General features: G+C 52.6%; 1 protein-coding gene across 11 annotated transcripts in view; it reads left to right on the top strand.

Moving 5' to 3' along the window:
• The window catches only part of R3HDM2 (R3H domain containing 2), a 115,133-nt gene that overhangs the window by 56,078 nt on the left and 33,545 nt on the right, over nt 1-25,510 (top strand). For all 11 annotated transcript variants that reach the window (XM_044994698.1, XM_044994696.1, XM_044994697.1 and 8 more), the window contains 8 exons: nt 10,088-10,283; nt 14,863-14,904; nt 16,574-16,660; nt 18,107-18,233; nt 20,213-20,291; nt 21,478-21,537; nt 23,189-23,329; nt 23,756-23,864. In XM_044994698.1, coding sequence (XP_044850633.1) covers nt 10,119-10,283; nt 14,863-14,904; nt 16,574-16,660; nt 18,107-18,233; nt 20,213-20,291; nt 21,478-21,537; nt 23,189-23,329; nt 23,756-23,864 — 810 coding nt within the window. In that variant the 5' untranslated portion in view covers nt 10,088-10,118. Of the gene's footprint in view, nt 1-10,087; nt 10,284-14,862; nt 14,905-16,573; nt 16,661-18,106; nt 18,234-20,212; nt 20,292-21,477; nt 21,538-23,188; nt 23,330-23,755; nt 23,865-25,510 lie in introns of those variants that run through there.

Here is a 25,510-nt window from a genome sequence, read left to right as displayed (position 1 = left end):
ATTGCTGACAACCCTGGGTATTGAAGGGTTAAATGCTGGTAAGCATCCCTAGATGGGGGGCCCAGCCACCACGTGGTTGGCTGGAGGCTGGTTTCTCTGTTACCCGAGCAGTGTGTAATGCCTTTGTGGCCATCCAGTAATTTGGGAGTCGGATGTCCTACGTGTTACACAAAGGAACACAGCCATTAGAAATGAGCATGTCCTCTTGGGTCACATCTAGCTCCCCATTGCTTCCTGCCCCCTCCGCAGCGTAAGCAGCAAACGTAGGGTCTGTAGAGGGGCCAGTGAGGCTGCTTTGCTCAGATCGAGGCTTTGCACTAAAGAGGAGCAAGGCCTGCATTGTGTAAGTAAATAAGATTTCCCCCGTCCACGGTAGCATCATTGGTGAGAAAGATGGAACAGTGGAGCTTGGGATATGTGAAGTCTCATGAGTGCTCCCCTTTGATGAAGGAGACGTAGAAACTACTGTTGGGGAATAGAAAATCTGATCCCCAATACGCTCGCATGATATCTAACTTATGGCTCCTCTCAGTGGATGCTGGACACCTATTGACTTCTCATGGAAAGCTAAAATCTCTTCCCAGATGTCTTAGATCAGCTGCATTTCCCATCCCTCACTTGTGATTTCTATAGGCACTTATATAACAAGCCGCCCTCCACCCCCTGCGGCTCATTCTGCCACCTGAAGCCGTAACCCTCTGCAGTATAATTTCCAGAGTGTCCACCTTTGTCGTCATGAGGCACATTAAGACTTAAAGCGACGATTAAGTAACAGGACCTGTGCTGTGGAGGACATCTGGCCTCCACCGTTTTACCGGGCACACGAGCTGTCAGAGAAAGAGCTCGTTTTCAAACATCTGTAAAAGAACAAGGAGAGGGGTTCAGGAGATGTGGAGGGGAAGAGGTGGAGAAAATCCTGGCTATGTCACCAAATAGGTCATTTTTCCAAAGCTTTGCACTGAGACAGCCGGGGCGTTTGCCTTCTTTCAGAACGATGCTCCGAAGCTTTCTAATGTAGTGGGATAGTCTTCCTTCATCCAACCCCGCTCCCTGTTGGTGGAAACTCTCCTTCCTTTTTAAGGAAGGAAGACGGGCGGATGGGACAGAAAAGGAGTCTTATAAGGGCACTTCTCTCATTAGCTTTCAAGCTCTTGCTTCAGTGGTTTCCTGGTACGTTGTGCTGCCCAAATAAGGCTTGATTTGTACAGAGGGCTGGGGATGAGCCCTTTACGATCAGGTGCCACAGCCGCCTGAGGACAGCGCTTCTCCAGAACAGCCTCTTGATGCACGTTCTAGTTGAATTTTACCACAGTGAAAGCTTTACCAGTGGCTGCAGTGTGGGGAAACTGAAAATTCCCATATGCAGTGAAATAGTGCTAATATTGCTGTTGCTAAACCCAGCTTTCAGCGGCGGGCAGCACATTCGCCAGTGGAACAGATGCTTTTCCAGTGCCTCAGATTTGCAGCGTGCTGTGGGTCTCTCTGCTGCCGCCTCCTTCCTGTGCAAACTGTTACATGACAGACATTTGCAGCAGTTTCTGGTTTTGGTTTTTTTTTTTTTAAAACAGCTAAATAAAAAAAAACTTGTCGAGTTGCTCATGGTGCTAGAGCCTGTTGCCATGGAGCCGTGGTTCAGATTGGCCGACCCGGAGGCCAATGAGCAAGCAGAACGGGAGAATGTCGTCATTTAACCTTGCAGGGTGTATTTATTCAGCGATATGCGACATTAATACCAAAGCCTTATATAGAGCTATGAAATAACATACTGGGGCAAAGGAGGAGATTTTTCCCTCTCTCTTGTCTCTCTTAAGGTTTGATGGAGTTTTTTTTTTTTCTCATTGCAGTTGGGCATCAGTTTCCCTAGCAGAGCTGCCTTTGGATGAACAAACTCTTACAGCCCGACTGATCAGGCTTCAGAACCAACTTTTTGATTGCCTGCTTGCTTGGGCTGGCATGTGTGCATAAGCTGCTGGCATGTGGGTTGCATATTTCTGAGCATTTTGGGTCTTCCAAAAGAACGGCTGGCTCTGTTTTATTTCCAAGTATCCCGTTTTAAAGGGATGTGTTTTTATTTCCTGGTTAGCCAAAGCAGCTATTCTTACAGAAGTACCAGGCTTTCTCCTTGGCATCTGGTGGCTACAGTCCTGTCTGTTCTGGAAACAACATTTTCCTACCACACAGCCAGCAGCGTAGGCTAGGTCTGGGTGTGAAGAATGGGCTCTGCTCGTCCGTAACGGGCCTGTGAAGGCAAAAATAATTACAAGAGTAACACAGAAGAGAGATAGGAGTTAAAAGCCCTGGAAAGATCCCTCCACCCCCTGCCACCACATGTTAAGATCTACTTGATCCTTTGAAAATAACAACTGGCTAATCTTGCGTGCATGAGTTCAGTTTTTGAAACCTGGTTAAGCATGGCTTTGAAACCGTGCATGCAGGAGAAGTGTGCTGAATGGCCTGGCCAGCTTACTGCATTGGCCCGAAAGCAATGGAGAATCCAAGATGCCGCACTCCAGAGCAGAGGGACATTCCATGGTTAAGGGGACAAGCCCGACTTTCCGTCGGGCTTTTTACCTTCCTGCAGTGGAGTCCCCGCTGTCTGGTCCTCTAGCCGACATCTGGCATCAAGCCATCTCTCTGTTCCTTTCTGCAGCCTGGATGTGAGAGCCTTCTCCTTTGCCACCTCCTGCTGTGTCTCTGCCTGAACTATGCCTTTTTCCCCATCTCCTTTGGCAATGTTTCGCCCCTACAGCACTTGATTCCTCTTTGCGTTTGTTCTGGAAAGCATTGAAGGCTGTTGGACAGATGCAACATGCAGAAGCAGGATTGCACTGAACAGTTCAGTATTCGATGCTGTAAACTGAAATCTGCTGAGATATTGGAGTTCCCTAAAATCGCCCTATTACCACGTTCCTGGCCCGGGACAAGGAAACCAGGCAAGTTTCCAGCCATGAAGTAACTTACAGGATCTGATGTGAACCCATCACTGTAAATCCAGTAAGAAACAAGTCTAACTGATCCCACTTACATGTGATCTCCTGCCACTCCCTGCAAACCGGGCCCCTCCAAACTAGTAAATGCTGAAGTACTTCTTTCTGATTCACATCCCTTCTGCCCTGGTTTAACGTTCAGAGCAAGGGGCTGGGAGAGCCTGGCTCTGTCACTGACTTGCTGTGTGACAATGTGAGGGAAGTCACGCGACTTTTGTGCCTCAGTTTCCCCCCATGTTAAATGAGAATCAGACTGGGCCTGCCTCCCATGGGAGGTGGTTCTTTGGCATGGATTGAATGTAGTTTATTGGCGTTGGCAAAGTGCTCAGAGAACCCCTGGTGAGCAGCAGCAGGGACTGGCAGGACATTACTAACTGTAAGAGGGGATGGAGTTTATTCCTGTCTTAGGGAGGGGGGCAGTATCTGTAGATGTGCACCTCCCCCACCCCAAACAGGCATGCATGAAGGACCGTGCTGCTGCCTTAGCTGGCCTGCTTACCCTGCCAGCTCCCAAACCCAAACTGAAAATTTGACAGCAGCTCCCTCTCCTCCTGCTGCTCATTGTTTTCTCTCCTGACCCAGATTTTGTGGCTTCCCTGATGATGTATCTACGTAATCATTTCATCCCTTGTGAGGAGCAGCTCAGCACCGCCCCTCCCCTCCCCCTCCCCCCCCCCCCGCTCCCCATCCCACCCCCAGCCCTGCGAACTTTCACTTTCTCCGCAAGTCGCTGGTTGTCACAGCGGATCATGTCAGCCACCTCCTACGCTGCCTCCCACGCGTGTCCTGGGGGAGCGGGGCTGATTCATTCACACAGAAAGGAAACCTCTTCTACAAGAGCCTTTAATGAGAAGCACCAGCGGAACACAATGTCTCTGCTTTGAATCAGTATGCAGAGGAGAGATGCTAGAGGACGCGGGTTTTGGGGTGGAGGTTGGTTTTTTTGGTATAGTTAATGGCTATAATCATGCGGGTCTTTTGTGAATGAGACGTATGTAGCAGACTCTCTCCTCCCTCTGATACAAATGGGCCAAGATTCCTCCCCCTTGTCCTTCACCTGAATACAGTGCTGGTGGGGGGAGACGGTTCTGTCGCAGTGGGGTGACTTTTGCAGACTATTTGCTTGCGTATTTTAGTGCAGATGTTTCCCCTGGGAAATAAAGTGCCAGGCTACAGAATATCCAGCCAAGCTGCCCAGGAGGTCTCCTTTTGCCACTGCAGAGTCCTGACCTCTAAACTGCCCCTTCGGATCAAAGAGCCACCCTCTCCCTGCGTGTTTTCCAGCTCAAGCATGCTGACTGTGCAGCCCAGTGCTCCGGAGGTGGTGTGCTCGGTTCCTAGGTGCATGCGACCCCAACAGAATTCCAGCTCCCGTGGAAGGACATTGAGCTTGGAAAGCAAATAACATTGAAGCATAGTTGGTGGAAGGAGGGGCTCTGGCTGAGCTGGGCACAGTCCGTCCGTTATCAAGCCTGGGCTGTGACGGCACAGCTCGCCTAGCATAGCCGTCGCTTTGGATACCCAGTCTGTTCTTTTGAGCAAATGCCCTTGGGCTGTTGGAACCTTCCAGCAGGAGGAAAACACCTGAGGGAACCATCTCCTCCAGGTGACACCTGCCAAAGGAAGCTGGTGTCAGACTGTTGTACTCCTTGTTGTGTTACCAATCCAGCCTATGCAAAAAGGGTGTCTCTTTAATACTCGTAGATAACAGCAGGCTCAGGCAGGCCTCACCTCCAGCCTGTGCCCCTCATGGGAAGGTCAGACCCGAACGGCTCCTCATGGACACGTGTGAGTTGTGTGCAGGTCCCTCGGCTGGGAGCCTGCAGTACGTTTTCCAGATTCCTCTCAGACCCTCTTCTGCCTCGGCCTGTGGTAGTGGCTGTTCGCTGGCCGGAACGACAGATTGCGCCCGAGAGCTTTGCCCCAGGCTGAGAATTGATCGCCTGGGCTGTGCAGAGCTGGTGCCAACTAGCTGGCTGCAGAGGACATGGCATTAGACGTGTGCTGGGATCTCTGTTAGTGACTTATTCCACTGCTGCCTCTCAGGGCGGAGAGAACCTTAGCTGAACTCAGGAATCCTCACTTTGCCACTCTTTGGCACGCTGCCTAGAAAGTTGCTTATGGGATTGCTGGTGGGTTTTTTTGTCGCCTTTCTGCTTCGAAATGAACCCAACCACAACAAGGCCGTGGCCTCTGGGACTGTTTACTTTCTCGGTGATCACAGGTGCCTTGGCTTTCCCCTCAGCATCTCCTTAGTGCCCATCTTAACATCCAGAGCCAGAGATGGAGACGTCAGCCACGTAACATAATTGGTGATACTGTGCATGCAGCAGTCAGGAAGGTTCAATCCCTTCCGCAGCAGCCTGCCTCTCCTGCTACCTTCCTTTGTTTTCCCAAGAAGACGCTCCGGGGGGGAGTGAGGCATGGCAGGGGCAGATCTGTGCCTGGGCAATTCTGCGTTCTTGCAAAAGGCTGTCAGGGGCCGGTGAAAAGGGGGCAATTTACAGTCACTAGAAGGTTGCAACGTAACCTGACTTCTTTCTTCAAATTCAGAATTCTAACACACACGAACCCAGAAACAGTGTGCGACGAAGCAGGCTGCTCCCTAAAACAGAGAGGCCCAATCACTCCCCTTTGCTGTAAGCTGGCTCTTTGCAGACGGACTGTGCAAGGAGGATCAGGAAACCCCTGGAATGTAAAGTGGTAGCTTACAGGTTTCAGCACACCCCAGTTTCGGTCATGCCATTTCGCTTGTGCTCTAGTACGTAGCAACTTCGATTCTGAAACAGACATGGGTACAAATCAGGGACAAGGTTGGAACTGACTTAGGACCCGACTGGAGCACGTTTGCCCTTGGTTACTTGGTCACTTTGGTTCTTAAGGTCCAGCCAGAGAGCTTGGCTTGGCTTGCCTTGGAGTGCTACAGAGCTCATGGCACATGGAGGTTTTTCCTGGAATTGCATGGTCTGGAAACCACTGCACTGGCAGCCAAGTGGATCAAGCTGGCATTTTAATCCTGTATCTCAAAAACCCCCAAACCCTGCAATACTAATTCTTCCTCTATCCCACCCTTTGTGTGGGTGTATCTCTGCTGCAGGCCCAGCTGATTACAGGTAAACGTACCCAACCTAGCTTTATGTGGCTAAAAACAGCAGTGTAGATGTGATGCTGTAGGAGCCACCCAGACCTAGGTATGCACTTGAGTTGCTGATCGCTGCAGAAGTCCCTGCTGCTGCATCTATGGGCAGGTATGTCTACCCAAGCTGCACTGACCCTCAGATTGCAGTGGAGACAAACCGCATGTGTGGAGTGCCTAACGCAGTGTGGCCTCGATGTCAATTGGGTGCTACTATGTACAGATAATTAATAATAAATGATGCTCCTAGTTTTGCATGCAAGCCTAGAGTTTCTCTGTCAAGGTCCTAGCCTGTAATCGCATTGGAAAACCATTCCCAGAGAGTAGTTACCAGTGGTTCACAGTCAAGCTGGAAGGCCATAACAAGTGGGGTCCCCTGGGGATCAGTCCTAGGTCTGGTTCTGTTCAATATCTTCATCAGTGGTTTAGATAATGGCCTAGAGAGTACATTGGTAACGTTTGCAGATGATACCAAGCCGGGAGGGACTGCAAGTGCTTTGGAGGAGAGGATTAAAATTCAAAATGATCTGGACAAACTGGAGAAAGGGTCTGAGGTAAATAGGATGAACTTCAATAAGGACAAATGCAAAGTGCTCCCCTTAGGAAGGAACAATCAGTTGCACACGTACAAAATGGGAAATGACTGCCTAGGAAGGAGTCCTGCGGAAAGGGATCTGGGGGTCATAGTGGATCACAAGCTAAATATGAGTGAAGACTGTTGCAAAAAAAAGTGAGCGTCATTCTGGGACATGAGAAGTAGTTCTTCCGCTCTACTCCACGTTGATTGGGCCTCAGTCAGAATATTGCATCCAGTTCTGGGCGCCACATTTCAGGAAAGAGGTGGACAAACTGGAGAAAGTCCAGAGGAGAGCAACAAAAATGATTAAAGGTCTAGAAAATGTGACCTGGGAGGGAAGATTGAAAACCTGGGTTTGTTTAGTCTGGAGAAGAGAAGACGGGGGGCGGGGAGAGAGAGAGATTATAACAGTTTTCAAGTACATAAAAGCTTATTACAAAGAAAAGGACAAAAAAATTGTTTCCCTTAACCTCTGAGGGTAAGACAAGAAGCAACGGGCTTAAACTGCAGCAAGGGAGGCTTAGGTTGGACATTAAGAAAAACTTCCTAACTGTCTGTGGTTAAGCACTGGAACAAATTGCCTGGAGAGGTTGTGGAATCTCCCTCATCAGAGGTTTTTAAGAACAGGTTAGACAAACACCTGTCAGAGAAGGTCTAGTTATTCCATAATCCTGCCTTGAGTGCAGAGGATTGGACTAAATGGCCTATGAGGTCCCTTCCAGTCCTACACGTCTATGGTTCACAGAGAGCTTCCATTGCATATGAATTCCTGAAACCTTTGCCTCTGGATTTCTGGCCTGCGTTTGCCAGAAGGATCAGCAGTTATCTTTCAGTGTTTTCACCCAGCGCCAAACTCAACAGGAGCCTGCATGTAAAATGGCCATTGTCCTGATGGTCAGATTCCTTTCCCCAGTATCCCCCAGAATGAATTTGAACCAGTAAATGTGACAGTAGTAGGGGAGGGTAGCTATGAAATGAAAGCTGTATTAGCATGTTAATTTAGAACCTCCCACACCTCCTGCATAAATAAATAACGGGAGTAAAATGCTCTCCGTCCTGGGCTTGGGACGTGGAAATTGTTCCTGGACTCAGACTAGTGATTAGTATTTAAATGATTGGTATTGCCAGGCCAGTAGCTGCAATAAAAGTGAAACCTGTGTTCCATGTTCAGCAGGGCTACAAATTAAAGTGGAACGAGGCTGAATTAGCCAGTGAATATTATCAATTCCCGTGCAGAGCCCACAGTCAATAAATCTTGGTTGTGTTTGACTCTTTTTCAGGCACGTTCTGCCAAAGCATCCAGTCAGCTGTGCATCCAGTTTCTAAGCTTACATATTTTTAGGTTTTTCAAGTGGTGGTGGAGCCACGTTGGTCCGAGGATATTAGAGAGACAAAGTGGGTGAGGTAATGTCTTTTCCTGGACCATCTTCCGCTGGTGAAAGAGACCACCCTTCTAGCTGCACAGAGCTCTTTAGGTGTTAAATCTAGGCTTTTTGTATTCAAGCAGGCTCAGTCCCAGTGCAGACACGTTCTGTGCATTCTCATTTATATATCCCCTTCCAGTATATCAGTAGGACAGATATCAGGCCGTATACTGCAAATGCAGCCACAGTATTTCAGAAGCATTGTCGTCCTTAGAAGAAGCCTGTTCAAGTTACTTGCTCTGAAGCTTCATTACCTACCCATTTCACAAAGTTGACTTACATTGCCGTTATTAGGTTTCAGAATTAACCTCTATTTTGATGACTGGAATCATTACAGTCTTCCATCAGTTCTGTTGCTTCAGGCTGTCTGCAGTCTCAGGCAGATGTCACCGCGTCAAGTTTAGATTCTGTTCAACTTTGAAAGGGTTTCTTTGCAACCATATGGGCTAGAAACTGTTGTTGTCAATCAGAAGCGTCTGTAGCAAACTCAGCAGGAAAGGGGGCGACGTGGCTTTGGAATACACTGGGCCCTGCCCATGCTGCCTCTGGTCTCTTCCAAACTGCAAGTTCAGAGACGACTTTCTGAACTGATCTCTTGAGAAAGTTTAAGCAGGCAGGAAAATTAAATCTCCACCTAACGGTATATTAATACTAATAATCACACCTGGCTCTTTTGGTCCATAGCTCGCAAAGCACTTTACAAAGAAGGTGAGTATCATTGTCCCTATTTTACAGATGGGGAAACTGAGGTGCGGGGCGACTAAGTGATTTTTAAGTGACTCACCCAACAGGCCAGTGACAGAGCCAGGAATTGAATCGAGGTCTCTTGCGTCCCGCTCGCTATCCACTAGGCCATGGGGTATGCTTTGCATTAGTGGCATTTCAGTTTACCCTCAGTGCACCTTGCGAAGTTGCCAGCAAAATGACACATCTGTCGAAAGTGTGTTTGCACCTTCATGGAATCGCTGCAGTAAATGGCGATGAGTGAAATAAAGCCGGTTTGCCTAGCGTCCATCCACACCGATTATGGTGTTCTACAGCGTAGGTGGTGCGTGTCTGGGTGGACCGAGTGGGGTTGTGTGTATTGGAGGCCTCTAAGGGTGATCCTCTGGACGTCAAGGGATTCATGCCTCCAGTCAGTGCTGGATTAAGGTTTAAGCAGTACAGGCCCAGCCACCTGGAATCATGTGGTTACATCAGCATCTTAGCTTTCATTCAGAGCCGCTGCTCTGGGGGACGCTGCCTCAGCAGACGAGGCTCTGGGGGGCACACCTTCTCTGCCGTCACCCCCATCGTAGCTCTGCTGGGTGGCGTCAGCAGGGATCCCTGCCACACAGCCCTCTGCTTGGCTGGGTGGAGGTGGAGTCCTTCCTCTGGGGCAGAACTTAGTCTGCCTAGAGGTCTGGAGTGGTGGGATTGGGCTCCTTACCTGTTTAGAAGACAACACGTGTGTCTGGCCGCTGCTGCTGCTGTTACATGATGGGGGGGGCAGAGCCATGGAATGAGGGTGGGGCACGAGCCACAGAATAGGGGTGGGACAGGAGCCACAGAATAGGGGTTGGGCTTTGAAGTGCCCCTAGGCATGCCCAGGGTTGTCTTAATTCGAGCCTGGCTCCATCTTCTCAGTTACAGAGAACCCCACAGCTTCTGCTCCAGCAGTCGGCAAGTTTCTGGCTTGTGCATGCTGTTGGCAAAATGGGACTGCATCGGGGGGGGGGGGGTATGGAACCAGCTGGTGACAGCAAGTTGGGCATGAATCCCGGGTGCTCTTACTCGCACCGAGGGGAATCGCTGCACGGGAAGTATCACAGGGATGTCCCTGGGGGCATTTGAGCTACAGAGGGAGCAGGGCCATCCCATGGGGCAAATTGTGAGCGAATTGTCCAGGAGGCCAAGCTGTGACTTGGATCTCTCCCGTCATCCTGACTCCCCTCTCTCTGCCCCATCTCCTCTCCTCCTGCAGGTGCCCATCGCTGCACTGCACTGCACTGACGATGTCTAACAGCAACACGACGCAAGAGACCCTGGAAATAATGAAAGAGTCGGAAAAAAAGCTGGTGGAGGAATCTGTGAACAAAAACAAATTTGTATCCAGGTCACCGAGCAAGGAAGAGGTTGAGAAGGAAGGGGAGGAGGCCAACGTACGGCAGGAGTCTCAGGTAAGCACATGGCACCTTTTCATCCTCCGGTCCCAACGTTACCATTACGAGAGGCAATGGCAAACTGGCCCAATTTGTGGAGGCTCCCGTGGCATCCCACTAGTCACCCCAACCATTTGATGCTTTTGCAAAGGCTGGAAATGTTTACATGAAACACCCACCTAGTTAGCGGGGAGATCCTGCCTGGAAAGGGTTATGCGGGTTTTGCTGTCTCGTTGAGGCAGGCGGTTCAGTACCCTACCCAGATGGACGTAAGGAAAGAGGGAGTGGCTCTGTAGAGAGACAGAGAGGATATTGTGTGTGGGCTGAGCAGTCCTCAGGGAGGAACCCAAGTTTTGAGCTGAATTGGATCGTCTCGGGGTTTTCTTTAACAAGCCAACCCTCTTGCAGGAAGTGGGTGAGTTAGGAATTCAACTAGGGGGCCAGATCCTCAGCTTGTGGAAATCCGCATCGCTCCAGCGAAATCACTGGAGTAACCACCAAGTCATGTCCCCTCTCTGTGCCTCTTTCTCCTGCCTGTTATGTTTATTTAGCCTGTAAGCTGTTCGGGGCAGGACCTGTCTCTTACTGTGTGCCCCATACAATGGGGCCTGATCGCAGTTGTGGTCTCTAGGCACTACTGAGATACAGACCGACTGGCACCAGCTGTCGTAGGGCGTGGGCATGGCTTGTCAAGCACGTTGAGTAAGGCACCAGGGTACAGACTCCAGCTTTCTCAGAACAGGCTCCTGCGGTTGGCACAGAAGGGAAGGTTTGGAAAGATCCCAAAATGGATCTTGCTGAAGCTGCATCCATCTCTGCGAAACACGGCGATTTGTGGTAACGTACCACTTAAAGGTGCTTCCGTTGTACTTCGCACTGAAGTGGGGAAGGTTGGCCTTGCTGCTGGATGGTAGTCGCTGTGATCGTGACGTGTTTGGGATGATACACGGCGTGATTCTGCGCTTGAAATCCAGTGGCTGGCGCCAGATTTCCTATATAAACTGGCATGCAAGCGCCATCGCTGTGCAGCAATAGGCCAGGACGCTGCCGCTTTAAGATGAATGGGGTAGGAGGGGGTTTGTCCAGCTCCAAATGAAGCCGCAACAATTGACACCCCAGCCCTGTGATTCGTTTCCCCTTGATTGCTATGGCGGCAGGTGCTGCTGAGTCATTGCCTGTCTTGGGACCCCCGCTCAGAGCTCACCTGGCCCTCGGCTTGTCCCACTGCTTCCAATAACCCCGGCCCAAGCTCAGGTACCTCTCGCCACTCTGCTCCCTGCTCCCTTGCTAAGTGGAGTTGTGGCAGCCGACGGGATCGGCCCTTGCAGCGGGGTGGCCCCCCAGTTCTAGCGCTCGGTCTGTGGAAAGGACGCTGAGCGTCTGATGCTCGTTGCCTTTGGCCGTTCCCTTCACCTCTGGGTTTAGCGTGCGATTGCTCGTTAAATGGCTCCTTAGCTTTTCTAGGCTTGGACTTTGGCTGAGAGGACAGAGCTCCTTGCAGAGCGGCAGCTCCCAGCCAGCTCATTTTTAAAGGAATTTGTCTGTCTTGCGCATTCAGGGAAAGGCCCCACTCCCCTTGGTGCCAGCGGCCCGGCTGAGCCTCATGGTCCCGCCGAGCTGCGATCCGTGCTACGCGACGAGGTGCTGTCTGTAAGCGGGCCCTGCGAGCTGGTCACGAGCTCCGCTGCGAGGCTTCTGACATGGAGACGAATGCGTCAGTACGCGTGTCAGATGGCATTTGCCGAGCGGAGACGCTCGTGCTGCAGGTGTCTGCCTCCGGGAGCCATCGCAACCGAGCCCGCCCCGTCAGCTCCCGCGACTTGGGAGCACCCAGCGCCAGGCAGATGGTCGGCTTCTTTACGAGACCTCATCACCGAGCTGCTCTGCAAGCCCGTGGTGGGGAGGACTTCGGCTGCTTCAGATCGCAAAGAGAAGCCACGGCTGCAGCTGATTTTAAGGGAGGAAAAGTAAGACTGCCAAATAAGATACCACCGTCTGGAAGCGAGGCCTGCGAAAGGAGCAGGGGAGGGGGAGGTGACCTGGGGGCAGGGCTGATTTGCAGAGGGGCTGAGGGCGCTCTGACAGTCGAGCTTCGAGCCTTCCCTCAGTGGGCCCCTGACTGCAGTGGGGGTGGTGATATTGCCTCACTGCTTCCAGGGGGCTCGTGAGGCTTCCTGCAGGTTTGCAGAGCACTGAGACGTGCCCCCATGACCCGGCTGGAGAAGTGCAGAGAGGGCTGCTTGTGACAGTCGTAAAGGGATCAGTCCAGCGTAGATGGTGAAAGGCCCCCTGCTTCTCTGACTTGAGTGAGAAGGCTCATGGTAAGTGATCTCTGCTTCAGACCTGGCCTGTGTGCCCCCCTGTGCTGACAACCTGATTTACTGCATGTATCGGAGTCCTTAGGAGCCCCAGGCATGGCCCACGACCCGACTGTGCCAGGCGCGGTACAAAGAGGACAAAAAAGCCGTCTGTGCCCCAAAGAGCCGACAATCTACGTGTAAGACAAGAGACAACAGACGGACGCAGACAGACGGGGAGATGACGAGACAGCGCCTGAGCTCCTGAAGCCTTGTTCTTTGCGCCACCTAAAGACGCTGGTTCTGAAGCGTTGCTGAGCTCTGCATTTCATGCTACCCCGTGTGATGCTCTGGGAGGCTCGGCCGGGCAGGGTAAAGATTTCCCAGCCTGTCCCTCCCCAGCAGCTGCCCCCGAGTCACCGTTTGCACATTTCCATGGATGATGTGAAGGGTTTTCATGGTTACTTTTTGGACTCAGGATCTTCCTCTATAGGACGGACTCTGTGCTGTGGTCTGGCGAAAGCCCGAGGAGGTAAATTGCCAGATTTTTGATCCCAACCACAGCCCTGGCTGCTAAACGGTGAATGAAACAGGAGTGTCACCAGAAAGCACATGCACAGTCAACGCCAGAAGGCTCCTCCCCTGAGCCCAGACAATTTAGGTCTGCGTGAGACTCCAGACTCGACACCTCGCTGTGGGAGCCAATGGAGGGAAACCTGCATTGGGAGCATAGTAGACAGAAAGGAGCCAGAGCTCCCTGGCGTCCCTGAGGAGGTGGTGAGCAGTAAGTGATCCCTCTCCAGAGAGTCTTCTTGCAAGAAGTTCTGTAGCAAAGTTATCTCCTGGCCTGTGGTCTGAGTCTGGGAGCGGTTTGGCTAGTGTTTGCTAGACCCCACCTCTCTCTGTCCCGGCGGCCTGCAATCCTCTTATCGCTCTGCAGCCGTTCTCCTTCCAGCTGGCATCAAATGGCCGCAGTACGGTGCCGAAGCAGAGTGAGAGGCGTCGACTTTTATCGGAGATTTGGGCTGTTCCACTGAGAAGAGCTCTGCTACAAAGGAAACCTTCCCAGGCAGACTTAGGTGGTACATCTCCATCTAACTGTCCTGGCTTAGCGAGGTAGGGGCCAGAATCCTCATGCTGACTTCCCAGACCTGCGTCATTTCAGGGACAAACCAATCCGGGCGCTTCCTGGGAACTTGCTGTGCGTACGATGGGGAAATGTTAACATCCGCTGCTTGTACCTCTCTTCTGTGTGTCTCTCTGCTGCCGAGGGCTTTAAACGGCAGCGAGGGCTGCTGCAGGTGTCAGGTCCTGAAACGCTAGTTCTTCATCGGGCCTGGAAGGCAGATTCTGAACACACTGGCAGACTTCACATCGGTTGAGGGTGAACTATAAAGAGGGTATTGTCTCCACTCCAGCCGGCCCCGTCACATACGCATCCCTACTCCCCATCGCGAGTAAATAACGTTTCGTTATTATACTGCAAAGACAAGGTGGGAGAGGCAATATCTTTTATTGGTGAATGAGACGTCGGTCAAATAAAAGAAATTACTTCACCCACCTTGTCTCTTTCATATCCTGCCACACCGCAGCCAGTCATTCTAATCCTCTCCTCTCTCTGTGGAATATCTCAGTCAGCCATCTCTCAGCAGGAAAGTTGGTCTGCTCCTGGGGTGCTAGAGGAAGCCGGCGCTAAACATCTGCCATGTGCATGTTTCAGACTCCGGGCTGGGGCGAGGAGGGGGCCGCAGACAGGCTGGATTTACGACCTTTCATTTCATGCTCCTGTTCAGTCTTCGGCTGGGGCCTCGTCACAGGCCTGGTGATCAGGCCTACCCAGGTCCTGGCTTCGATTGGCTTTATAATTCATGATGACAAATTTGTGAAGGGAGATGAACCTTGTGCTTCAGGGTTTAAAATAATCTCTAATTATTAGAGACCAGGATTAGACTTGAAGTCGGGGCAGATTATCCCACATCTGCTACTGGGGTTTTTTTTGCACCTTCCTCTGAAGCACCAGATGCCACGCACTGGCGGAGATGGGCAGACTTCACTGCGCTAGAGGGACCAGGGGTCTGAGCCCCTCTGCTGATTCCTCGGCGAATGTTTGCCTCTTCGGGTCTGACAGGCGGCCGTGGGCGACCGTCTGTGCTGCCTCCTTTCGGATCCGCTTGCTTCTGTTGCCACCAGAGAGGTTTGGCCTGGAACGTGCTGTGTACGCGGTGGGGTTTGGGCGCCTCCGTGGTGTGTCACTGCAGGTTCAGATTAAACCTCCCACTTCCTCTTTCCTCTCTCCACAGAGGCGGACTTCAAATCATGGACACGCCAGAAAAAGAGCCAAGGTAGGAGACCTTCCCCTTCCCCCCCAACCCCCCCGGCCTGCCTTCTGTGGGAGCGCTGAGCTACCGGGGCAAGAGGGTTTGAGTCCCACACTGACCCCAGAACGCCACGATCCTCCAGTTAGCGCTTCTGGAACCGGCCATTAAACCAGTTCCCCAGCTATCAGCTCCCCGCCTCCTCGAGCCAAGCGCAGCAGCTGTTTGGACACCTCGCTGGCTTGTTCTGCTCTCTCTCATTACACTGACAGCCTGCGCTCAAGCCCCGGGGACCCTGACAAGCCACTGGGCTGCTCTGCGCTCTCAGTGCTAGGTCTGTGCCCTCCACGGAGTCCTGTGGCTATGAAACTCCAGAAGGGAATTCGCTTGTCCGGTTAGTTGGTGGGGTGGCTGTTTACTTGGATACATCTGTGTTCTGCCCAACTAAGGACATTCACCTACCAATTGACCCAGCGGAGGAGTGAATTTTCACCCCGTTAAAATAAGAGTGAAAAATATAAGTGGAAAATAATGTTTTGGAGCCATCTAGTTACACCTATTTTTCCCTCCTCTTCAGAGGATATTGTGGCACGAGCCAGCTTATCACATATGATTTTAATCTATTTCCTGCTCCACTCCCTTTATTTAGCAGACAAAGGCCTAACAAAATCCAGTGGCTGGAATTTGAAGCTAAACAAATTCCAAGTGGAAACAAGATGTAGGTTTTTAGCAGTGAGGGTAACAAGCCATTGGAACGACTTCCCAAGGGCTGTGGCAGATTCTTGACCACTGGCGATTTTTCCATAAAGATTGAATGTTTTTCTAAAGGAGACGCCATAGTTCAAGTGGGTTATTTCAGGGAGGTCCCAGGGCCCATGTTACACAGGAGGTCACTCTAGGTGATCAGGGTGGTCCCATCTGGCCTTAGGATGGTTGACTGAAAGCAACAGGGCTGGAATAATCTGCCCAATGGCACCCTTCTTTCTTCATTAGTACCCTGTGTGGCGGTCAGACAACATGATCTAATGGTCTCATCTGGCCTTAATCTGGGAATGCATCCAGCAGCCAGGAAGGCTGGTGCTCCGGTGACCCCCTCCCACGGTGGAGGAGAGCCCATGCTAGGCTCAGCCCTGCTCCCCAGAGCCGGAGCTCCCCAGGATCTTGGGTGGTTGGGTGACACGTTTAGGGCTGAGAGTCCTGAAGCGTTATAAAAGCGTTACTTTGAACCCGAAGTTATCGAGCAGGCAGGTACGGTGGAAATGGGATGGCAGCCGTTTAGTTAAACCAAGGAAAGCAGAAACATCACTTCCTGCTGCGAAAGACTTAGTCAGTTTCAGGGTTTAACACTTGGCAGGTTGTTTGGTGTGTGGGCTTGCAGAGGCGGAAGCAGGCTGTGTAACTGCTCGGCGAGATTTCATGCGAACAGAGGCTAAGTGGTACGGTGGATTAGCACAATAGCCGTTCGCCTCAAGTGTGGGGGGGTCAGTCTCAATTAAGGTCTCTAGAAAAGGATAATTTGTTGCCCTCACACCCACAGAGCTCTGCTTTGGCGTGTGTTACTGCCGGCTCGGAGAATTTGCGTTTTAGCCGGCATGTCATGGTGATGGCAGCAGTTTAATTGGCGCTGGTGAAGTGAGCGGCGTAGTCGCACGTCAGAGTGCGCTTGAGACGCACGTGGTGTTTCTTTGTATTTCAGTCTAATTCGAAGCTCAAGCTGGTCAGGAGCCTGGCAGTGTGTGAAGAATCCTCCAGCCCCTTTGTGGATGGGCCCTTGGAAGCCCAGGTAGGCCAAGATTTAGCCAGGTCCTAAAACGTGAGCACTCTTTTTCAGCGCTGGTCCCTGGGAGAAGCGCGCCTGGCAATGGCTCTGTTTCCTAGGTCACATCACAGTACAAGCTAGGGGGCGAGTCCCTTGCTCGACGGCACATTCTTGCACTAGCTGGTATAAATAGCAGCGTAGCCAGGCTGCAGAAGCACAGCGGAGCCATGCCGGTACAAAGCCACCTGAGACCAGGGCCTGGTGCCTTCACTGCAGCTACCGGGACTATCCTGCTATTTATACTCACACCAGCTGGCTGATAAAGACAAGCCATTTGCTTTGTGTGCAAAGGCATCATAAGTAACAACTTAACTGCCCTGCCCAAACAAACATGAATCCCAGCGCAGCATATCGAGTGGGGTCCCACAGGGATCAGTGCTGGGTCTGCTGTTCAATATCTTCATCAGTGATTTAGATAATGGCCTAGATAACGGTTGTGGATGATGCCAAGCTGGGAGAGGTTGTAAGTGCTCTGGGGGAGAGGATTAAAATTCAGAATGATCTGGACAAACTGGAGAAAGGGTCTGAGGTAAATAGGATGAACTTCAATAAGGACAAATGCCAAGTGCTCCCCTTAGGAAGGAACCATCAGTTGCACACGTACGAAATGGGCAATGACCTGCCTAGGAAGGAGCACTGGGGGAAGCTACGTATGAGTGCACAGTGTAACGCTGTGGCAAAAAAAAGCAAACACGGTTCTGGGCTGCATTAGCAGGAGTGTTGTGAGCAAGACAGGAGGAGTCCTTCTCCCGCTCTGCTCCGCGCGGATACAGCCTCAGCTGGAGGATTGTGGCCAGTTCTGGGCGCCACATTTTAGGAAAGATGTGGACAAATTGGACAAAGTCCAGAGGAGAGCAACAAAAATGATGAAAGGTCTAGAAAAGGTGACCTGGGAGGGAAGATTGAAAACCTGGGTTTGTTTAGTCTGGAGAAGAGACGACTGAGAGGGGACGTAACAGTTTCAAGTGCATAAAAGGTGGTTACAAGGGGGGGAGAGAAGAAATTGTTCTCCATCACCTCTGGGGACAGGACAAGAAGCAAGGGGCTTAAATTGCAGCAAGGGCGGTTTAGGTTGGACATTAAGAAAAACTGCCCGGCTGTCAGGCTGGTTAAGCCCCGGAATCAATTGCCCAGGGAGGTTGTGGAATCTCCATCATTGGAGATTTTTACGAGCTGGTTGGACAAACACCTGTCAGGGATGGGCTGGGTAATACTTAGTCCTGCCATGAGTGCAGGGGACTGGACTAGATGACCATCGAGGTCCCCTCCAGTCCTGTGATTCTGTGACTTAGCTACCGAGTGCGTGTTCCCTGGTGCTGCTCACGCCAGCCTCTGTGCGTGGAAGCCGAAGAGCCACAAGGAGACGTTTGGGGCGTTGAGCTCAACAAAGTGCTGTTTGCTTCTTTCTAGGACATTATTCAGTTGCATGTCAGTTGCCCCTCGGACAAGGAAGAGGAGAAGTCGACAAAAGATGGGCCCGAGAAAGAGGAAAAAGACAAGAATAAGGAGAAGGCACCAAGGAAAATGCTCTCTAGAGGTCGGTGCACTGGCGTGGGGCTGCAGGAGCCTGGGTTCTGGCAGCCGGGACTCAGCCGAGCTCCGTTAACTGGCACCGTCCTTTGGGGTTTTGTTATAACTTCATTTGCAGGGGGGAGCGTTCATGTAAACGAAGGTGCTCTACCGGACACCCCAGTGCAGGATGGTGTAGTAAATCCTGCTTCAGCACGGGGGGCTGGACTAGCTGACACCTCAGGGTCCCGTCCAGCCAACGCTTCTATGGCTCTGTGACGTGTGGCTTCCTTTTATGGTCTTGGAGATCTGGATGTTTTTGAATGATGCAGCTACAAACAACCCCACCCCGGAGAAGTTCCTGCTTTCAGTGTCTCTTGGTGAAACTCACCAATAAAGACGGGGCTGTAGAGGGGGTTTGGGAGACGTCCAACCCAGAGGCTTTATACAAATCCCCTTTTTAAAATTTCGGGACATAAAAGTGGTTGAAAGAGCAAAGTTTAACATTTGCATCCAGAGAGCGAATCATACCTGAAATCCTGCTGCTGAGAGTCGCTCCGCTGTGTTGGGGCAGGTGAAATGTCCCGTACGGCTTTTCTGCTACCACTTTAAAGAAGGATGTTCACGGGGAAGTGACCGCTGAGGTCTAGGGTACAAAAGTCATTCACGTGGAAGGCTTCTGAGGGTCCACGTTTGGTCACTAGAGGGCATCCCACTAGCGCTGCTTGGGGGGCCTGTTTAACAGTGTAGCGGGGAGGCACTGAGACTATCGGGCTCTTGCAGATTTCTTTTCAGCCTCCTTAACTTTTGCATGAAGATTTTTATTTCTCTGAATGTTAAATAGATTTTTAGAATGAAAACGTTCCGCGTTTCCTTCTCTAACTGTTGTCTGCAGTGCTTTGCAAACTGTTTTATTCTGGGTCTTTGTGGGTTCTTATAGGTCCCTGGTGACCAGATGTGTATTCATGTTTTAATCTTCCCTCCGCCCCTGGGGGTTTAGGGAACTGTCACCCCCTCCGTGTTACCGCTAGAGAAACTGAGGCACAGAGCGATTCTGTGACTTGCTCACGAGCGTGCAAGGAATGTGTGGCAGAGCCAGGAATTGAACCCAGGTGTTCTGGGTCCCTGGCAAGTGCCGTAATCACAAGAGCAGTCTCCCTTCCTTTTGAACGGCTGTGATGAAGTGGGAATGTGCTTAATGTTTTCTCTGAATAGTGTGGGTGCCACAGTTTCCCCTATGCAGTTCGTAAGTATCTAGGTGGTGGGATCAGGGGGTGGGATTGTTGCAGAGCCCTAGGGGGCCAGTGCGATGGGGTCTGCACAGAGACTGGCGACACCCTGTCTCCTGGCAACTGATGGCCTGGGCCTCTCCCCTGCAAGGTGCCATCTGAAGGTGTTGGAGAACAAAAAGATCAGGTGCCTCCTGGCCCTGGGGAAGGAGACAAAGGCCAGAGGAGGGGCTGGAGAGTTTCAGTTTGGAGCTGGCTGGGGAAATGGAGGGAGCCCCAGCATGGGAGTCTGGGCCCCCTACCTCCCAAGATGGACCTGACTGAGGGGGTCCTGTTCTCTGTACCTACAAGGCCTGTCTTGGACTGTGTTCCTGTCGTCTAATAAACCTTCTGTGTTACTGGCTGGCTGAGAGTTGTGGTGAATCGCAGAACGTGGGGGGTGCCGGGCCCTGTCTCCCCCCACACTCCGTGACAGTGGCTAGTAGTAAGAATCTTTAAACTGATAATCTAGGGCTAATTTCTCTAGCTCTAAGCAGAGTCAGCTCCATTGACTTCAGTGGCTTCATACGCACTCGCGCTGGCAGTGACTGAGCCCTAGAGAGTCGCTCTAGGAATCCCATCGCTTCCCATTTGTGCTGCCTGGTTTAGGAATAATTGTGTTTCCGTAGCACTTAGAAGCCCGAGTCCTGGATGAGGACCCGTAGTCCTAGGTGCTGAATACACTCTGAAGAAAAAGACAGGACGCTTCCCTGACTCTGTTCTCTTGGTGTTGTTTCAGATTCCAGCCAAGAATACACAGACTCCACTGGAATAGATTTGCATGAATTTTTAGTAAATACACTGAAAAAAAATCCAAGGTAGGTCACAAGATGGTAAAACCAGCGGTTGATTGAGCAGAGGGAGGAAGATGCTGTTAACCGATGCTCCACACTCCAGGGATTAAGGCAGGGGTGGCCAGCCTGTGGCTCCGGAGCCACGTGCGGCTCTTCAGAGGTTAATATGCGGCTCCTTATATAGGTGCTGACGCCGGGGCTGGAGCTACAGACACCAACTTTCCAATGTGCTGGGGCGGGGGGGGGCTCACTGCTCAACCCCTGGCCCTGCCCCCAAAGCCCCCGCCCCTTCCCCCAAACATGCTGTGCCCTCCCTGCCCCCCCAGAGCCTCCTGCGCATGCGAAACAGCTGATCACGGCAGGCGGGACGCATGCGGGGGAGGGAGAGGCGCTGGCGACTAGAGGTGGGGAGCTGATGGGGGGCTGCTCACTGATTACTGTGGCTCTTCGGCAATGTACATTGGTAAATTCTGGCTCCTTCTCAGGCTCAGGTTGGCCACCCCTGGATTGAGGGAAGGGTTTGCAAGACTGCAGACAAAATGCGGGGCGGGGCGGGGGGGCTGTCAGAAATCGCAACCCCCCTGGGGGTGGGTTTCACATCTGGAAGTTCAGGGGGACTTGACTCTGAGTAGAAGGTTGATAAACCCAGGCAGGAGGAGCAGTCGTTTCATTATTGCAGGCTAGTGAAACAGACACGCTAATGCATTACGGATTCAAACTGAGGGTGGAAAAATAATTGGTTTGAATACAGGCAGGAAGGGAGCCTTAATTGCTCTCAAATCCCTCCTCTAAATAGCTATCAAAGACCTGTCTGTAGCGCGCCTGCCACAATATCAGTAATAAACTATCAGAGCGGCTGCCAATCACTGGTTAGGCATAAAAATAACAAGCTTGTGTTTCTGTCTGTACGGCCACCACTGGCGCAAGGATCTAATGGTCCCAGAAACACAGTCATCATGCAGCAATGGCTCGCCTTGAACAGAAAAACTTGACTCATCCTTGATTATGTATTTTTTTTATACGCTGCAGCGGAGGGAGGGCGAAGCCTGGGTCTTTAATAACCTGGAGCTTTGCTAATGCCAGGGACTTTCTGTTTCTCAGGGGTGGAGGGAGTGTTAACCTGCAGTTCTCGACATGAGCTGCGTTCTTCTCTCCTCTTCGAAATGTGATTGATTGATTGATTCTCCTCCTCCCCACTTTTTCTGGACAGGGATCGAATGATGCTGCTAAAGTTAGAACAGGAGATTCTGGAATTTATTAGCGATAACAAGTAAGTGGCCAGCGGAGTTTGCATGAAGCGAAGCTGGTTGGTGACGGGGGCGGTTGGAGGCGCTCTCGCTCTGACGGGCTCACGCATATCTGATAAGAGCTGCTTGAAAACAGCCTGCTCCATCTGCTGTGCTCTACGGCTCCCATTGCCACCGGATCTGAGCACTTGACAATATTGAATGTGTCCGTTTTTCCTCCCACAGCCCTGGGCGGCAGGGCAGGGTTGTTCCCCCCCCCCCCCCCCCGTTTCACAGATGGGGTCAGCCTAGCCTGGGTGCGAGCATCCTCACAGCAAAGCCCTCTCCGAATTGCTGGGTCCTCATTGGTTGGGTGTGGCTTGGGGTGAGTCTTTGTCCTGAGACGCTTGTGTCAATTCCAGGGTAACTTGTCTGTCCTTTGGGGGAGACTCCCTGGGGGAGGGAGGGAGGGAGATGGCAGTGGAGGACTAGCCACGCTTGAGAGACTTAGCCACTGTCCTCGCTGCAAAATGGGCAGGTTCCAGCGAGAGTTAAAGCAGACTCAGACTCTAACCCCCCCGCCCGCCCCCCCAGCCGTGTAAGCTCGCCTGGGCTTGAAACACCTGGCCAACCCAGGGCAGAGGTTTGTGTGGCCGGTGGGTGAGTTGGGTACTTGGAGGCAGAGCAGGGAATTGAGCACAGGTCTGCAGCCCAGCCCAGCCCCTGGCCCATGGGAGACTGGCTCGTTCCTGGGCGTGGGAAGACTAGAGCCTTTCGCCAGCTAGCTGCTGTTCGCATCCAGACCAGGTCATAGTGACTGAAAGCACCAACTGTGTGAAATGCGTTTGGGTCCCAGGCCGCTTCCCAGGGCCCATGTCACAAAGGCTGGCTCAGCTGTTGGCAGGAGCTGCTTAGCAGAGAAGCCTGGGGGCAAGGCAGACCCACTGCCCTCTTGCCCCCAGAGGTGCCCCTTGCAGGGCAGAGCTGGGGTGCAGGGGCAGGCGTCTGGTGCTGGTGCCCTCCCTGTCTGGAGGTCAGAGCGAGAGCTCAGTGCCCAGCCCTGAACTGTCTCTTGCACAGACTCTGGATGGGTCCGAACGTGACCCTGTCAGCTTTGTTTGTTTGAAGGACGCATTTTAAAGATGCTCCTGTTTTGGCAGGGCCCCCTCTAAACAGGGGGCCTGAGATTTGACATAACGGATTTTCTAAGGGTTTTCCTCCTGCTCTGCGGCAGCTCAAAACACAAAGTCCTACTCCCCTCTCGTTCCTACCCAGAGCACTTGAGAGCACCCGTCCCTCCGGGGGCTGCTCCCACCCTTCACACAGCCCGGGGGGTGGTCGGGAGCTTTCCACTGGCTTTACGGAGGAGATCAGGGTGAAGGAATTCCCTGCTTGACCCAGCTCCCATTGGAACCAGCTTCTGACCCCAATCCAGCAACGCCCCGAAGCACGGGATGAAAGTTAAGCGTGAATCGGGGCCTTTCTTCCCTTGGGTCCCGGTTCCGCAGCGTTAAGCCCGGGAGTCATCCCACCCCTGCTTTGGCGCGTGAAGTCGCTGAGCCCGAAGCACGTGTTTAAATGCTGTGTTGAATCGGGGCCCTGGTCTTTCTGGGCTGAACCCTGCTTGTGTCAGGTTAATCTGGTCTGTTTAACGCAGTCTGAATACAAGGGCTCTGTCCCCTCTTCTGTTCTCAGCAATCAGTTCAAGAAGTTCCCGCAGATGACCTCATATCACAGGATGCTCTTGCACAGGGTAGCTGCCTACTTCGGCATGGACCATAACGTTGACCAAACTGGGAAAGCCGTCATTATCAACAAGACCAGTAACACCAGGATGTAAGGAGAGCCCTGGGGCTGAGGGGAGGGCTGGGAAACCCCCTCCCTTCCCTGGCCTCGTACACCCCACCGCATCCCCAAAGCACGCCTGGAATATTTCACAGCCTCATCCCGACAGGCCTTTAAAGGGGTGTGGAGAGCGGGGGAATGAAAGAGGAGGGAAGCCTAGAGACCCACCCTCCCAAATCCAAGTGCAGACATGGGTGGGAGCTTCCCCTTTCCTTGAATGCCCTGATGCCCCAGCCCGCCTGCACCGGGTGGGGCCGTCTGACGGCAGCTTGAGCCGCCCAGTGGCTTGCAGCCTGGAACCTCTGCCCTGACCTCCTCTGCCTCGCACCCCCGGCCCTGCCTGGCAGCAGAGTAACACAGGGAAGGTTCCCGTTCACCTTTGCCTGCCCCTCGTGATGGCGTCTTTCCTCCCTGCAGCCCCGAGCAAAGGTTCTCCGAGCACATCAAAGACGAGAAGAACGTGGACTTTCCGCAGAGGTTCATCCTAAAGCGAGACGACGCCAGCATGGACCGGGACGATAATCAGGTGAGTTTGGGTGAGAGGTGTCCAGGCCCTTCCCGAAAGCCGAAGGGGCGACTGCCGAGCTTTGCTCGGTGTTTCTTGGCGTCTTGGTCGCCTGGGAATGGGACCCGCCGGTGTTTTGATCAGTGAGTTTGGGGACGTTCCTGCTTGCATGGGGGCAGCTTGAAATCCCTCCTGGGTCGGTGCTGTCTCCTTCCACAGCTGTACTCCCAGGAAACTGCCACAGAGGCCCCTACTGGCTCTTCCAGCAGCAGGGGGCCAGTGGATGGGAGGCAGATCCCCAGGCGCTCTGCAGCAAACTGGACCTCAACCCGCCAGCAGTTTGGGCTGAATTAAAAAAAAGGCCTTTGCTTAAATGCTCAGCAGTGAAATGGTTAACAGCCTTGCCAGTCAATTGCCCTCTTGAGCTTTCCGAGTTGGCATCCTTCCCCCCCCCCCCCCCCCAGGCTTTCCCCTGGAATCCTCACCATGTTGCCAGGCAGGCGAGGGGCCCCCAAGGGCCGTGCAGTAGCGAGGAATTTCCCCCGCACAAACAGTGAGCTTGAGCCGTCGCAAAGTCACCCCTCACCCCCGCCAGGGCTGCCAGACGAGTAAGCAGCATTTCACGGGCTAATGAAATCAGCAGGGCCCCTCGGTCCCTGGCCAGAAGGGAGCCTTCACTCAGAGGAGCGATGCAGCCTCCGTGCGCAGGGACCCCTCGGCTCCATCTCCACGCTGGTGGCTTCCTGCAGCCTGAGCCCTCGTGCCAGGCAGCCCCGCTCTGCTGCTTCACAGCCCCGCTCAGAGTTTGCTTTTGCTGCGCACCGTCCCCCTGCTCACCTCCTTCCCGCCTGCGCTTGGGATGCCGGCTACAAACTGGGAGAACTAAAACTTGGCGCGAGGCAGGTATCCTTCCTAAGGAGCCGTCTCATGCGCCTCTCTGCCGTAGCCTTCTCCTCCCAGGAGCGCCCTTGACGTGTTCTCATCGCTTGCTTCGATGCTTGTTTTAGATGGTTCGCTCCTTGGGACAGAGAACTGCTGTTGCATGGGAGGGCAGTCTCCCATCTTCTTCTCAGATCCTGCCTTGCTACCATGCTTCTCATGAGGCCTAGATCTTGAGTCCAAGCAACAGGGTGTGCAGGAGCTGGGAGGAGCTTTTACGCTTTGGATTTTGCAACCTTGCTCCACCTTGCCGTGGGGCTCTGCTTCGAAGCAGGAAGGCTCTGATGGCGCCAGCCACCGTTAGCACTGGGGTACGTCCACACTGCACCTGGGAGGTGTAATTTCCAGCTCCAATAGATGTACACGCGCTAGTTTTCATCCGGCAAGATCTCTAAAAATAGCAGGATGGACTAGCTGCCCCAGTGTAATCTTGTCTGAGATCCCAGATGGGTGGTCAGGGCCATCGCAGCTGAGCTGCTGTTTTTAGCACATTAGCTTGATCAGAGCTAGCACGTGTATGTGTCGCTGAGCTGGAGATTTTACACCTCCCAGCAGCTGCGTGGATGTACCCTTAGCAACAGAGGTGTGCGCTTTCCAGCCACAAACAGCATCTGCAGCTGAGATCTCTCTCCAGTCAGCTGATCCAAAGCAGAGCTGCTCTGCCTGACCCGGACACATGTGCCAGTTAAGACCCCAGAGCGTTTCCTGCCAGCAGCAGTCGTTTGGGG

The sequence above is a fragment of the Mauremys mutica genome, chromosome 20, assembly GCF_020497125.1.
Source record: "Mauremys mutica isolate MM-2020 ecotype Southern chromosome 20, ASM2049712v1, whole genome shotgun sequence".
Taxonomy (NCBI): Eukaryota; Metazoa; Chordata; order Testudines; family Geoemydidae; genus Mauremys; species Mauremys mutica.
This window is presented reverse-complemented; position numbering and strand designations above follow the sequence as displayed.